This window comes from Phalacrocorax carbo, chromosome 1 (genome assembly GCF_963921805.1).
Source record: "Phalacrocorax carbo chromosome 1, bPhaCar2.1, whole genome shotgun sequence".
NCBI lineage: Eukaryota > Metazoa > Chordata > Aves > Suliformes > Phalacrocoracidae > Phalacrocorax > Phalacrocorax carbo.
Genome location: NC_087513.1, coordinates 58,816,121 through 58,832,233, shown reverse-complemented (window position 1 = coordinate 58,832,233; position 16,113 = coordinate 58,816,121). Strand labels below are relative to the sequence as shown.

General features: G+C 43.0%; 1 protein-coding gene across 6 annotated transcripts; it reads left to right on the top strand.

The window, feature by feature from the left end:
* Positions 1-206: 206 nt before the first annotated feature.
* On the top strand, positions 207-15,926 carry HMGXB4 (HMG-box containing 4). Of its 6 annotated transcripts, XM_064455664.1 has the most exons (11): positions 376-455; positions 2,632-2,737; positions 4,768-4,843; positions 5,803-6,870; positions 6,907-6,968; positions 8,173-8,254; positions 8,624-8,688; positions 8,975-9,080; positions 9,644-9,813; positions 11,473-11,595; positions 13,573-15,926. In XM_064455664.1, exons 2-11 carry the CDS (start codon positions 2,672-2,674, stop codon positions 13,615-13,617), a joined length of 1,863 nt encoding a protein of 620 aa, XP_064311734.1. In that variant the 5' UTR covers positions 376-455; positions 2,632-2,671; the 3' UTR covers positions 13,618-15,926. The 6 variants fall into 6 exon arrangements, with proteins under 6 accessions (XP_064311764.1, XP_064311748.1, XP_064311756.1 ...); XM_064455678.1 differs by lacking the exon at positions 2,632-2,737 and adding an exon at positions 3,302-3,442 and having other exon boundaries at positions 364-455; positions 5,803-6,968; XM_064455686.1 differs by lacking the exon at positions 2,632-2,737 and adding an exon at positions 3,302-3,449 and having other exon boundaries at positions 364-455; positions 5,803-6,968.
* The last annotated feature ends 187 nt before the right edge of the window (positions 15,927-16,113 follow it).

The window sequence follows — 16,113 nt, the reverse complement described above, 5'->3', positions numbered from 1 at the left end:
CGCCGGCTCCGCGGGGAGAGCAGGGCCGGGACTTTGAGGGGGCACCCGGGTGGGGTGCCTGGGGTCTCGGTGGGGTGACCCTGCTCAGAGCCCCGGGAAACGGCGCTGCCCGCCCCCGCCATCGATACGCTCGGCAATCCCGCGCCCCGCCTTCTACCCCGCCCTGCGGGTGCCACGTTGGAGGTACTCGGCGCTCGGCTGGCTGCCCCTCGGTCCCGGCGCCGGGCGGGTGTCCCTTGTCTCCCTCTCCAAGATGGCGGCCGCAGGCGGCGGCGGCGCGGCGGGAAGCGGCGGGGCTGAGTGAGGCAGCCGCGACGCATCCCCACCCTGCGGCAGCGGCTCGGCACCAGCGGGCCGGCAGTCCCGCCGCCGCTGGGCGGCTCCGCCGCCGGGCCGCGCTCGGACCTGCTGCAGGGGTGGAGCCGCGGGCCGGAGCGAGGCCGGAGCCCGCTCAGGTGAGAGAGCGGGCGGGAGCGGGGTGGCCGAGACCGCTTCACACGGAGGCGGCAAGGAGGGGCGCGGGCGGCGGCGGGCCCGGGCCCTGAGGACGGCGGCGCGCATGCGCGGGGCTGGACCGCGGGGCGCTCCGGGACAGGCCCGGCCCGGGGCTTTGCGGCGGGGCCGCTGTCAGCGTTCGTTCCCTCCGCCGCGCTGGGAGCTCCCGGCGGGGCCCGTCCGGCCCCGCGCCTCCACCGGGGCGCTGGGAGCGGCGGCGGGAAGCGAGGGAGCCTGGCCCGAGCTGCCGCCCCTCCGCTTCCACCTGCCGCCGCCTGCCGCCAGCGGGGTGCGCGGCCTCCCGCGGGGGCCGGCGTGCGGAGGTCCCGGTGGGGGTCGGGGTGCTGCAGAAGAGCAACGCGTGGCCTGGTCCCGCAAGCATGTGCGCTGGGGAGCGGGAAACGTGGAGAGAGAACATCTCCCCTGAACCTCTGCGATTGCTGCTGAAACCGAAGCATTTGAAGCAGGGGAACCTAATTGGGATTTATAGGATGAGGCAAATTAAGGATATGGTTTGTATTTGCAGGGTTAGAGATCTAGATTTTAAACCCCTGTGAGCATTATCTACCAACCTTGATACCTGCCAAGCAGGTAACATTTTAAAAGAGAATAAAAGGTATGCATGTAGCTATAAACAAACCTTAGTTTCTCCAAGTCATCCATTCATGAGTGACTGTGTTCAGTTCTGTTTTGCTGAAGACTGTCTACATTAGGCCTTTGTCCTCTTGAGCACAATGCTTTAGTATCATGTGTGTTCCCACTGAAGTCTATATGACAACTGAACGTGATGGAATGTTCACAAGATCTGGCTGGAGTTTTTGAGCCTACAAGTGGCAAGATGCTTTTTTATTGCAAAGTGCAGTGCTCTAGTGTGAGTACATACGTGGTGCTTTTGTGTGCAAACATAAATTCAGCCTACAAATTGCTGTGCTTGCTACCAGCAATATATAATGGTCAGAATACTGTCTTCAAACATTTTGTGGCAGATGGTTTCCCAAAACCTGAAGAAATAACATGTAATCCTATGAATTTAAACAGAAACATCTCCTGTGTACCTGCAAGCTTGATCTAGTTGGGACTTCGTTGTTACACTTAAGTAACCACTACAGTTGTACATTCTCGGTCTCAGCCAATTTTTTATAAAACTGAGGTAGACGCAGGGGAGTACAAGCACAATTTTCCCACTCCCAAGGTATTCAGTCTAACTTCAGTGTGGCAAGATTACTGTGACAGCTAGAATGAACAAGCTCCATGGTCTTTGTGGTTGAACCCTTACACATGTGCACACACAAAATCAGTTAGGTTCAATTGGTTTAATGTCTTATGAGCAGAAGGTCAATCTTTTCATGTTAAGCTGGTTGCTGACAGGAGAACAAAAGCTGTTTACTCTGAGAGAACCTGAGTGCAGCCATTCCACAAGGGCACTGTGCTGCTATATGCCAGCAACCATGGAACAGAATGACTCAGTGAGGAGGCCTGAAACCTGGGAGCTGACAGGGGTTTGGGTGCTGCGGAAGGCCTAGTGAAAAGGAGTGCTTTCTTATGTTCCCTCTCCTAGGCTGGCATCCAGAATGGCTGCAGTGGTAGTGTTGGGAGACACATCAGAAGGATGTACACCTTCACTACAAAATGTGCAATCCTTTAGTTAAAAATATGTCTGATAATTCTTTTGTAATACAGTGACTCCTGCCTGGTTCCTTCTTTTCCTTCACTTCATCTGAGATTCAAGGGCCTGGAATCTCTTTTTAAACATCCCACTTGCTACCTACAGTGGATCCTGACAAAAAATGGCTTTGACACAAGTTCGGTTGCAGTTTTGTACATCATGAAAATCAAACTCAGCTGTCTTCTCACCCTCTTCCTATTTTTGTAAATAAATTACTTCAGTGATTTGGAGATTTTACAAGGAAGAGGTGGTCTTTTATATCTTCAAAAGAATAGAACAACCTCCTCCAATTTAATTAAAAAAAAAAAATTTCTGTCAAGCCTGAAGGGTGAACATGAACTGACCAGAAGGTAGACTCCTTTCCTTTCCCACTGTCTTCTAGAGAATCTTAATTTGGTTCAGAGGAAGTTTCCCATTTTACATCGTGATTCTTCTTTATGGGAGGGTTATTTTCATTCTTTGTTTCTCAGACCTTTTCCTGTAGATGGGAAGGGGGAAAAAAGCCCAGACATGGCAACACATTCTCAGGCTCCTGCAGAACCACCGTGGCTTATGATGACTCCAAGAAGAAAGAAGGTATTACTGCTTCATAATCTCAGAAGGAGTTGCTAAGAAAAATGAAGTGTACCCTCTGCAGGCCTTGCCAGGCCATGTAGTCAGAGTGGGAAAGGAAGCTAGTATGCTGTGGAGCCCTTAAACTTAACCTGGCCAAGTTGCTGGAGGATCCCAAGCCCTTGACTTCCAGATATAAGGTACTGGGATTAGAACTGGAGAGAAATGGGTGGTATTTCCTAATGCAAACACCCTGACTGGAAACTCTGCCACTGCAGCCTTTCTTCTTCCTGCCAGGTCAATGGAATGGGAGACTAGGGATAGGGATATGTTTAGTCATGGAAACATTTCTAGGTCCAGTTGTCTTTAGGAGGAAATATACAAGGGTTTGAAATGAAATCTTGAGTGATTGTGTTATAGCATTAGAACACTGAGCCCCATCCCTATGGTCAGAAAGTACAGACTGTTATCTTCTAGGCCCCTGTACTTGTTGGGTTTTGTGCATCACTCTGTGCGAATGTCCACGTCTGTCATTCCTTAGTGGGGTAGTTAGTTTCTTCCTTTTTTCCCATTTCACGTAAATCTTAGAGTTCCTAGAGAGTGACCAAAGCGTTGATGACATGGGGCTGGCAACTGACAGGATACAGTGAGAGAAAGAGTGCTCTACAAGGGTCTGCTGCAAGAGGAAGATGAGATAGCAACTCAGGACAGGAAGCCCTCAGAGAAAAGGTTGAAGGTGTAAGGATATGTGTAAAGCTAGTGACTGAATGGGATGGATGGGTTTCTTGTTCTTTTTTATATGGAAATGCATGTAGAAGACAGCAAGAGTAGCTAATTGTGTCCTGTATTGTTCAGTAACTTTTCTGGGGAAAAGGAGGGGGTGAATCCCAATTACAACTGATTCCGATTTCTTTGGCCTCAGAAAATAGGATAGTAGGATTGATTTAGAACCTTGCAGGTTGTAAGATAGCACAAATAACTTTTTACACACACACAAAAAAAGATTTTTAGAATTTACAGTTGTATAAATAGCTAGCAGAGGATGAATATAATGTTAACTGAAGCGCTGTTGTCTTCCTGATTCTGCAGACAGCCTGAAATGATAGCTCTTGAGAGGTATGAACTTTGCCTGTTCACCTCTTTGGGGCCTTAAATCACATAGTGACAACTTAAGTTTCTTTGAAACTTTCCTCTTTCAGCTAAAATTTCTGATGTTAGCTCAAAGGTGACTATCCTGTGATTATTTTTATTTATTTTTTAATCTGGAGAACAAGTTCTAGTTGAAAATGAAAATTTTCTTCTACCATGCAGATGGAATTCGATAAAGGAGCTTCATTTTCAGACCATAAATTGGTCAAGAGACAAATAATAATCGGGTTACATGACATTACGGTCAATTTTTTGGCCTGTCATTTTAATTGTCACCTCTCTGTACCTCCTTTCACTTCTTTTATCTTTTTCAGTATATTAAACATGAACTGCTCACCTTAATTTTCAAGGCTTGACAGCCTATGCATGCTTAGTTATTTCTCAGCTGTATTAAGAGGTAGATGCCTGTCTTTTTTATCAACTCATCAGCTGATCTCGAAGTGCTGGCTTTCACTGCCCATTTCTTAACACTTTCAAATGTATTTTTTCAAGTTTTTCTTATCTCTTCCCCCTCTCGCTTGGGGGAGTTCCCTATAGAGAGAGATCTCAGTTTCCTTATAGCCCTGTTGTGCTGCAGTGCCTACAGCAAGCTTGATGCTGGTTAGGCGGCTGTTGTGCTGAGACCAGTCCTGACTAATACCATTTTTTGTATTCTTCCACCTATCTGTACCATGCTTTTTGTTTCTTACCTTAAACCTACACTGTGGGCTCTTGGGGACAGAGTATGTTTCCTCTGTTTTAGCACCTAGAATAATGATCCTGGTTTATATACCTAGGGTTCCTTGGTTATAGTAGTACAAATAACTCTTGGTATCTCCTACAAATTATTAACTGTGTCAATAGTCCATGTGAATCTTGTATTAATTCGCTCTTGTGTGTCAGCAGCTTTTTTCTTCTTATTCTAGGACAGTGAGCTTTTTCCAGGGACAGAACCTCACAAAAAGAAGAGAAAGCACTCCTCGGATAAACTTTGCTGCAGCGGTAAGATAGTAATCAGGCAGGGGAAGGGGCTAACATCATGACTTTGAGGAAAGGATGCTGTTAAACCAGTGTCATCAAGCTTTATGGTGAGCACTTTATGGGGGGAAGGTACCTCAACCTGTCATAGGAGAAGTAATCAGAAACCTGATGCTCATCAGCACCAGGCAGCAAAAGATTAGGGAACGATACTTTCAGAGTCTGGCTTAACAAGTTGCCATTGTTGGGGTAGAGATCTTCCACCCCACTTTTCACTGACAAGTTGTAGTTTTGTAACCCATGCCTTCCTTTCTGGCATTTGCATATCTTTTTCCCTGTTGCATTACAAACTGTAATTTTACTTGAAGATGGTGTTACTTTCTGTGAATTTATAAAAATAGAATGCATCAGGGTGAAAAGTAAATGCTTTTGCGTTCCGTTTAAGTACAGAAACATTATTCTCACAATTAATAAGCTGGCCAGAAAATGACAATCCGCTTCATAAAAGCTTAACAGGTTTAAGATTTATTTTTGGCCCAATGAAAAGAGAAAGCCAAGCTGAAATTTTGTCAAAATCTGTTTTCAGAATGAAAAAGCTTGTATTTTAAATATTCTCACCTTGGCTAAAAATGGCATGAAAACCTTGCACTTGAGATGTAATTTCAGGCTCAATAAGATACATTTGCATCAAAATATGTTCTTTCACAATAGAATGCAGAGATTGACAAAACTTCATGAACTTTCCTAATCTGTCTTCCTGCCTTAAATTATTTGACCAACTCAGGCATTACAGCTCCTGAACTGCATTAGTAAGGCTGCGCTGAACTGGCTCCAAGCTTCAGAGATCATCTCTTTAAGCCAGGATGCAAATCTGTTAGCTGTAGTCATAAGTCTTGCAGGATTCCCACTTCACTTCTTTCGGCTAGTATAATGCTGACTTTAAGGGAATCATCTTGATGTACATTTTCCTTGATCTTTTTCAGGTGTTTCACCTTCGGATCTACCATCAAAGAAGAAAAAAGCAGTTTCTAGCCCATCCTCAGCTGATAGAACCATGGATTTGCTCAAGGCTATCACCTCACCTTTAGCCACAAGCTCAAAGTCTTCGAAGAAGGCCTCTGAAAAATCATCTTATTCCTCCTCTGGCCATTCTGAAAGCAAAAAGGAGCACCACAAGAAGAAGCTGAGTGGGAGCAGTGTGGAGCACTCAGTGGATGATGGCAGCTTCCACAAATCTAAAAAAATGAAACCTCTCTACGTGAACACAGAGACACTTACTCTTCGTGAACCTGATGGCTTGAAAATGAAGCTCATCCTTTCACCGAAAGAGAAAAGTAGTACAGCAGATGATGATTCTTTCTCCTACTCTTCAGCACCAGCAACTGCAAAGAAATCTTCAAAGAAATCAGCACGAGATGAGCAAGGCTCATTCCTGCTGGGTCATGAACTGCAGGGCTTTCTGAAGACATCCCGGAAGAAGCACAAACCACCTCCGGACCCACATCCACCTTCTGAGAGTTTTGGTGCCGACACCTCCCTTTTTTCAGAGGGCCATGGGAGCGAGTATGAGATTTCAGGTATGGAGGCACCGCCAGAATCTGGTTCCTCTTCTGGTGGGGAGTTGGAGGCTGGAGAGCTAGTGATAGATGACTCCTACCGGGAAATCAAGAAGAAGAAGAAGTCAAAAAAAAGTAAGAAAAAAAAAGACAAGGAGAAACACAGAGAGAAGAAGCACTCTAAGTCGAAAAAGAGTTCTGGGCATGCTCCTGTGGCAGCAGCAGAAGTAACAGTGTCACCACCAGTTCCTCCCAGTACCCCTTATGTTCTTCCTCCACCTCCTCCTGCTGTTTTTCACACAGATGGTCAAGGTGAGAAGAGGAGGAAAAAGGAAGACAAGGAGAAGGACAAAGCTGATAAATGGGAAAAGGAAAAGGAAAGAGAAAAGGAAAAAGAAAAGGAAAGAGAAAAGGAAAAGGAAAGAGAAAAGGAAAAGGAAAGAGAAAAGGAAAAGGAAAAGGAGAAAGAAAAGGAAAAGGAGAAAGAAAAGGAAAAGGAGAAAGAAAAGGAAAAGGAAAGAGAAAAGGAAAGAGAAAAAGAAAAGGAAAAAGAAAAGGAAAGAGAAAAGGAAAAGGAGAGAGAAAGAGAAAAAGTAAGGAAAAATAGAAGGGAAAATATAAATTGGGTGATGGGTAATGGTGAATTAGGCACTCCATTACAAAAGCATGTTAAATTGAAACAGAAGGATAACTAATACCGGGATCGTCAGCTTCACTGAAGCATGTCTGGAAAAATGTGTCAGCCACTGCAATTTCTGTTCGTAGCAAAAGGAATATATATCATTCTGGGTTTGTGGCACATGCAGTCTTTAGCCAACAGAGGTTCTTTGAAAGGTTATACTTAATGTGGTACCTGTACCAAGCATGACTCCATCATTTGCGAAGGTAACCAGTTTAGCTGTTGCCAGGGAGACTTTTGGACCAGTGATCTAGTCCGTCATCACAGTTCCTGTAAAAAGGAATTGACCTCTAACCTGAAAAGTGAAGACATTTATCCATTTACTCCTGTATTCAAATGAAGTTCTAATTCTTAGAGAGTACCACATTCCCGGTTTTATCATGTACTCATAAATTCAGTTTTCCATGGTTAGTGTGTAAAAATATGAGTAGGAGAAATGGTAGCTGGCATATGAATGAGTTTACAGGTGATATAACTGTAGCCGTGTGAGATCGTAAGTGGGGAGAAGCAGTTTGTGTATGTTCAGATAGACAGGAGTTGCTTTGTGTCAGGAAGTGGGCAGATGTAGCCCAAATTTGTTCAGCCATTATTCTGTTCTATTTGGTAACTTTTCTCTGGTCATAGCTTGGCAACCGCTTATGCCTCTGCTGTCAGTGTACATACACTGTCTATTTTCCTGCCAATTTGAAGTGTTGTAAGGATGCAAGGAATGGAACAAAACATTATGATGAGGACTGAATTGTTTTGACAGATCTATGACAGGTACTATGAATAGTATGACAGATCTTTTAATTATTATTTTAACTTTTTAAACCGAGATATTTTAACAGAGTTGTATGTTGATCCTGGATTTAACACAGCAGGTTGTTGTAACTTATGAATGAAATGCATTGATAGAGTTGTTGCAAGATAAGCCTTGTACTAAGACTGCTTCCATTTGGTTCCTGTGCTTTCATAAACACTAAATTCAGCCAGAACATGTAAAACACTGCTTTTTTAGGTTCCTGATCTAAGCACCACATCTTTCTTTAAGTCTTCAATAAATGTCAATTTCTTACTGAATTCGAGTAGTCTCATTACAAATAAAAATCTTTTTTTCCTTTTCTTCTTCTGACTAGCCAAAGAAGAAAAATATGTCTGCCTATCAAGTGTTCTGTAAGGAATATCGTACAACTATTGTGTCTGAGCACCCTGGAATAGGTGAGAGAATAATCGAATGTTGATAATCTAATAATGTTTTCGTTTCATTGCATTTTAACCAAGCTGTGAATCTGGATAAAGAAACGGCTAGCTCTTTCTTTCTCTACTTAAAGAGTTATCATCATTGTGTCACCTTCCTGTATATACACGTGTGATTATATTCCTGGTATCAGCTTCTTTTTTTCATTTTGAACAGTAATGGGAATGCGTACTGGCAGTCATTTTCAGGACAGCGTGGAGAGTTCCAGTTGTAGAATGGGTTGCTTCCTATGCATGGGCCAATACATTTTCTATGTTCTGTTCATGATTTTATGATTTTGTTTGTTTTAAACATTTGTTTTAAACATTTTTCTTCTTTCCTTCTGCCAGACTTTGGAGAGCTAAGTAAAAAACTGGCAGAAGTATGGAAGCAGCTACCTGAGAAGGATAAACTGGTGAGTTGTGTGTGAGATGTTTTTGTAAAATGATTTCTGTAAACTACGTGCTTATGCCAGAACATTCTGGCAGCATTGACACCATACCTTGAAAAATGCTTACCTGCATCCCCAAAGTGTGTAAAGGCGGAAACCTTGCCCTTGTGATCATAACAGCATCCATTTGCTTCTCATGGTATTGCTTCACCAGTTAGCTGCATAACATCATTCTGCCTCCAGGTCCTGGCATCAGGTAACAGAATTACCTAATGTTATGAATCTCTCTTTTCATACCTGGTAACTGCAGATCTGGAAACAGAAAGCTCAGTATCTCCAACACAAGCAGAATAAAGCAGAGGCCACCACTGTGAAGAGAAAGGCATCATCTTCAGATGGTGCACCAAAAATAAAAGGTAGTTGTTCCGTTTTATTTGTTCTATTCTTCTTTCTTGGACAGGGAAGGTAGCGTTGCCTGTGGAGTAAGGAACAAAGGTCCTTTCCTGCTTCACACCCCTACCTGATTTCTCACAAGTCTTGACATTTAACTCATCATATTACTCAAAAACAATGTTTCTGTGAGAGTGAGAATGATGTCAGTATTTAAAAAAAATACTTCCTTGTCTAATTTGTAGAATGGTATTGATTTTAGCAGTTTAAGGATTGAAATGTAAAATAAGAAGAGGCGGCAGGGAAGTTCTAGTGGGGTGGGATTAGTTTGCTGCTAGAGGAAAAAGGCTTGTTCTTGGCTTAGCATCTCTGTTTATCAAATCTCCCAAACCAAACCTCCCAAATTGTGTTCAGCAGAGGTAGGTGCTTTGTACACATAGAAGGAAAGTTTTGACTCCAAAGACCATAGGACCAGGTCCACAGAACTATTTAAGCATCTCATGCCTTTTGAGATTTGAACTTAGTAAATAGGCCTGTAACTAAAAGAATAAAAGAAGAGAATATGGAATTTTAATTTGTGTGTTTCCAGCTTCTCCAACAGGAGTGATTTCCCCTCATAAGAAATCCCCCACTAGCACCGTGGTGGTGTCTTCTTCACCAGCCAAAGTCCCTGAGACAGATCCTATTGATGTAGCTGCACACTTGCAGTTGCTGGGTGAATCTCTGAGCCTCATTGGACACAGACTGCAGGAAACAGAGGTGAGTCTGTAACCAGGAATGTCACAGCGATGTTATGTAACCTGCACACAGGATTGGGGGACTATTATTGTATTTTACTGAAAAGTTTAGCCAATGCTTTTCTGTTAGGAAGAGAAACTAGAGATGGCGTGGCATGTTTCTTTGATGCATTGCTGTTTGTTTTCAGTGAAATAAAAAGCCTTGTTTCTCAGTAAATGCTAGGCATCAAAAAAAGACAGGTCCTTTGCAGTTCTAGGTCCTTGAAGGCAATTCTTAGTTCAACAGACTCTTTAGTCTTTGCTTACTATACGTTTACCTTGGATCTGGTAGTTCCTTTCTATCTTTGCCAATCTCTGCAGAGAAGGCCTTTACCAAGATGCTTTTTGCATGTCCTGTTGTTTTCTGGCAGTATCATGTTGCCAGTGCTTTGGATAGAGGCTACTATTGTTTCAGTTTACCTGGTAACGAAGATGATGTTTGATTTTTAGAATCACAGAATCATTTAGGTTGGAAAGGACCTTTAAGATCATCAAGTCCAACTGTTAACCTAACACTGCCAAGTCCACCCCTAAACCATGTCCCTAAGTGCCACACCTACCATTTAAACCACTTCAATAGTTTCCTACTGTTAGATGATAGTGTTTCTGTGCACGCACACACGCATGAACACACACTTTCAGAACTCAGCCCAGCCTGTAAAGAGAACACATATTTGTCTCAAATCATATAATTGAATTTTATGGCTAATGTGATCATCTCATCCCACTATGCTTACTTGTTTTATAGGCAGTATAATAAACGTTCTTGCATTTTGTTTCTGGTGTGTCCGATTGAGAACATTATTCAGAGGAACAACTGGACTAAAATCTCTCCCTTTACAGAAAGGCACCTTGAATATTGTGTTTAGTTTTGGGCCCCTTAGTACAAGAAGGACAACAAGTTGCTGCAGCGTGTCCAGAGAAGAGCAATGAAGCTGGTGAAGGGTCTGGAGAACAAGTCTTATGAGGAGACATTGAGGGAGCTGGGGTTGTTTAGTCTGGAGGAGGCTGAGGGGAGACCTTGCTGCTCTCTACAACTACGTGAAAGGAGATTGTAGTGAGGTGGGTGTCGGTCTCTTCTCCCAAGTTACTAGTGATAGGACAAGAGGAAATGGCCTCAAGCTGCACCAGGGGAGGTTTAGATTGGATATTAGGAAGAATTTCTTCACCGAAAGGGTGGTCAGGCATCAGAACAGGCTGCCCAGAGAAGTGGTGGAGTCACCATCCGTGGAGGTATTTAAAAGATGTGTAGACAGACATGGCACTTGAGGGCATGGTTTAGGAAACATGGTAGTGTTGGGTTGACAGTTGGACTTCATGATCCTGGAAGTCTTTTCCAACCTTAATGATTCTATGATTCTAAATTCCCTTTTCTGAAAGTGTATCAATGACAAAAGCATTTGTTAGAGTTAGCATTTCTTTAGACTTCAATAATAAAACAACTATTGTCGTAAGGACTCATGTAGTTAAAAAAATAGATGGTACAAAATGGCAAAGAAATTGCATTACAAAAAATTGTGGAATTAAGTGTTTAATGCAGCCAACAACTTTCTGACCTTTTCTGTTGTGCCCTACTTCTTGTGAAAGAAACATAATTTCCACTACTCGTCTCTAGCCATGTTTTTTCTTTCCTTACTTCCAGGGAATGGTGGCTGTTTCAGGAAGTTTGTCAGTACTTCTGGATTCAATCATCTGTGCTTTGGGCCCGTTAGCATGTCTGACCACGCAACTGCCTGAGTTGAATGGCTGCCCTAAGCACGTTTTGGTGAGTTCCTTGTGGTTATTTCCATTCTAGCACTGTTAATTTCATTAGAGTCCAGCTAGAGTTTTTTTTGATGAATCAGTCGTATCATGTGATTATAATTGCAGTGCAGTAAGAAAAATGTCGTGGTTATACGCTTCTATAGAGGAACATTTCTTGAAATTCTTTTAAGATGAAACTGTTGGACAGTACTGTGCAACTTTTTTTCTCCCAGTGGCAACTGGCCTAATATTTGTAGCATTGATTGCAGTGTGTGTAGATCCTGTTTTAGTGACTGAATCAATCCATCTGGATCGAATAAAAGCGCCTGTACACATACAGTATTTTTGAAAGTTGTAATTTTCCATAAAAATAAAAAGCACATTCTAGCTGCTCTGTGTCACACAATCTGTTTTTCCTTTAGCATAAAAAATAACTTGTGATCTCAGGATTCCTAATGTGATTGAGTAGGGCCTTTTACATGTGGCTGTAACCTTCTCCAAGGAAAGGAAAATAGGCTGTGTTTTAAGGAACTGCATAACTACAGGTTCTTTTCCACTTTAAACTACACTTAATATTGAGCCCTGTTTTAGCAACAGCTTGTGGCATATATGTAGCGTAATATGGCCATAGACTGAGATGGCACCAGCATAAAAGGAATCAGGAGTCACACCTCCAACAGGAGTCATGAATAAAGCAGAGACGGAGTGGAGCAGAAATGAAAAATAAAGATATAGTCTCCAAAAGTTAAGAGATGAAAAACAAATCTGGCAGAGAGAACAACAAAAATGAGATATGAATTGGCACGTTACAACAGGGCCGCCCAAACATTGGTTCGTTCTGAGAAAGGACTATTAACAACAACAACAAAGTCAGCGGCTTAGTCTGTGAGCTCCCACAAACTGGTTGCCTGCACAAAAGCTGAGTCAGTGGGGTGTTCCCATCCTAAGCCATGGAAAAACATCCTATGCTTTTTTTCCTTCTTGCTCGCCAAGTGCATTCAGAGCAATGACGCTACATGACTAATGGTGCACATATTGGAAACTTGATGAACGCATTGTTATAAGGAGCAATGGAGCTTTAGGTGGATTAAGGCACTTACCCTTCACTCTGAAAACTGGTATTCAGGCTTGATAATAAATAAATTATTCTGATTTTTACCATCGGGTACATAACGACAGTGGTGTTTTAAGACATGGATAAGATTGTCAGCGGTCATGTTGCATGTAGAATGCAACTTACCTTTTCAGCCAGCGGGTGGCATTGTTAAATTCTAGAATCGCAACTGGTGTAGATCCAGCTCCTCTGTCTTCAGCAATTAAAAGGTGGTATTTCTAGGGCCGCCTTCAGCCATCCAGCCACAGGCTTGAGCTTACTGAAATACTGCATTTGAAGAACATACAGATAATATATGGCTGGGTCTTGTATTCTGATGTGCACAAGGAGGACTCTTACTTTCGGAATTCTCTTAAAATTTGCAAAGACAAATGGAGGGCACTTCTTTTTCTCATCTGACACTCTGTTAGTGGGTGTCTTTGAGGGTTTTTCTCTTTACTTCTACACTACAGAATTTCATAAAGGACTCATGAGTGTAAAGTCAAGTAATTTTTTTTATATGCTATGACTTTGATCACTTTGCTGAAGTCCTTCATCTGTAGTCTTTCCTGTGATTGACATGATATGGTCAAAGTGGCTTGTTTCAAATTCAGAGATAGGGTATGGGGTTTGTACGGAGGAGGTCACTTGAGGAAAGCCTCAAGCGTTTTCATTGTTTCCAGGTGCTTCAGCAATACTGAAGCTACCTTTATGTTTAGTTAATTTACATTTCCAAAAATAGGAAAATAAGCCTAGCAGTGGTGGTGATGACTAGGCAGATTTGGTTGTCTCCTCATATGGTAACTTGTAAGACAAGTGAACGTGCTCAGTACCCTCATCTGTGTCATTTTTTAGCGATTTTGAGTCATTTGCTGACACTAAAAAATTTTGAATTTCTTTTCCCAGTCGAACACACTAGACAACATCGCCTACATCATGCCTGGACTTTGACGGGAAAGGATCCTGGGATGTACTCAACCTCTGCGTAACTGACTTGTGTACATACACGCTACGCCGGTACTCCCGAAGGGCTCCGTGTGTAGGGTTTTAAAGTTTTATATCTGTATAGTATATACATAGGATTGTAACTACTTGACTTTTATTTTAGGAAAAGTTGTGAAGTTAAGCTGAGAAAACCCTTTTGTGTTGGTAGGTGAAATGTCCTCCACTCTGAAAGTACTTTGTACGAAGAATTCAGAAAGCTGTTGAGATACTCGCCTTAAATTCAGATCCTTTACTGGGAGAAACAGCCGGAGAATGGACTTCTTGATGTAAAAATAAAAAACGTCACCATGAGACGGGTCATTGAAACAGGTGGCCCAGGGAGGTTGTTGACTCTCCAGCCTTGATGATACTTAAAAACTGAATGAGCAGCCTGCTCTAGTTGGACCTTCTTTAAGCAGGGGAATAGACCAGACGACCTCCTGATATCCCTTCCAACCTGAAGTGTTCTGATACTGTGTGGGCAGGTAGAGATGATAATATAGTTTGGACCAAGGAATAGAACTGAACTCTTCACCAGCCCTATTTCTGTTTTGCAGTTTAATATTGGCTGCTTGAGGGGAAGGCTGGATGGCTGATCAAAGATACAGAGGTCTTTGCCTCTTAGTCACTTCTTCCAACGCCCCCTCTTCAGTCAGTAATAACTGAAAGTTGTCAGCATCGGCTGGCTGCTCCGGTAGCTGGCATTTGAAGTGGAAGATGTCAACGAATTTAATATTTTCTTGTGGATTTGCACCCAAATCATCATTACCATGATCCATCAACCAACTGCACCGGCTTGAGAGAATGAACCTCCTGCTCATTTTTCCAGGGCACGGTCAGCCTGCTTTGATGGAGAAGAGTGGAAATAGATAGGAAAAACTTGGATTGCTTCTGCCAACCTCACATCTGTTTTGTGAACAGACAACTGTTTTCTGAGATTGCTGATCCCCCATCCCTTTCACCAGCAGTATTGAAAGAGCCACGGTGCCGCTGTGAGGCAGTGACTAATGACCAGTTTGAAGCAGTTACAGCTGAGTAAGGCACGTGTGGGTTGATTGGACCAATTCCCCTTCCTTCCAGCCACACACTTGGTGTTTGGTTTTCTGCTCCTAGAAGAGGAGCTGCAGGAGAGCACTTGATTCTCATATAGGCTTTTGTGTGTCTGTATGTGTGTGTATGTGGTGTTCATATCATATGTATTTAACTTTTACCAGTATCTGTAACAGATTTTAATTTATCCTGTGTATTTCTCTGTGTGTGTGTGTATATATATACATAATTTAAAAGCAAAAAGCCCTCCCTCCACCAACAGTGTGCAGAAAATATGAATCAAGTTTGCTTCACCCCGCTTCCTGCAGGAATCAACTATATGTGTAGTCGTAAGCATTAGCATTGTGTGTGGAAACCCCAGGAAGACTTTAAGTGTTTGTAGAAAGAGGCTATCTTGTGCAGGTAGGTAGAACAACTGGAACAGAATTTGACTCTAGCCTTTCCAGCCTTATAAAAGTTTTAAAATGACAGAATAGCACTTTTTAACTTCTGAAGTAAGTCTAGCTTCTGTTTTTCGGGTAGTTGAAAGTGGGCTGTCTCTCATTGTGGCTGACCCCCAAATTGTACTTCAATTAAATCCTCGGGTGTGCAGGAGCATTTTTCTCCATATTCCTCTTTAGGATGTATTCCCCAACTGTACCTGCGCAAGATAGTCTCTCTCTTACGGGGCCTTTCTCAGTGCAGTGTTAGGTTTTCTCAGCTGGTGGAGGAGGCAGAAGGTTCTCGGTTCCCAACCCAAGCCTCAGACCAGAGCATACACACATTTTAACAACACATGACTAATCCCAGGGAGCCTGGAATTGGGAAGGGCCCAGGAAGGAAGCAGTCCGATCCTGCCCCATACTAAAGCATCTGCTGTTGGCAGCAGCACAAAATCCCTGGCTCCTACCAGCCCTTTGCAAGCGAGAGCACTGTGGTGACGGGGTAGATCTGCTCTGTAAGGAACAGAAGGGGATCGGCTTTAGCTTTGTTGTCTGTACAGTGGAAAACTCTTGAAGAGTTTGAAAAACACCCACAACCCTGGTGTCGTGTATTTTTATTTAAAATTTGTACACTTTGTATAATCTGTATCTTGTGGTATTTGGTACTAGAGGGAAAACTTTGGCAAGACTTAGCAGTTTTTATATTTTTGTTATTTTCTTGCTGTTCGGTCCAGATTACTTTACAGTTACACAAAGAAACTTTTTTGTACTGTATTTACAATATAATTTGGGGTTTTTTTAACATTTGGAGTACTGTCATTCATTACTGGCACGCACTGCTGCAGCTGTCATGAGCGCCAGCATTCCGTATTTCTCAGCAAAACACACTGATTCTAAACTCCTTCAACTCAGGCGGTTCGCAGGCGACTTACGTCGTGCCGTTTGTCCGCAACGTCGCCCAGAGGCTGTGGTTGGGGTGTCAGTTTGGGGC

Coding starts and splice junctions, on each gene's coding strand:
- HMGXB4 (XM_064455658.1), top strand. CDS start 2,672: ATGGCAACACATTCTCAGGCTCCTGCAGAACCACCGTGGCTTATGATG. Junction 8,689..8,974: donor TACCTGAGAAGGATAAACTG/GTGAGTTGTGTG, acceptor TGGTAACTGCAG/ATCTGGAAACAGAAAGCTCA. Junction 9,814..11,472: donor ACAGACTGCAGGAAACAGAG/GTGAGTCTGTAA, acceptor CCTTACTTCCAG/GGAATGGTGGCTGTTTCAGG.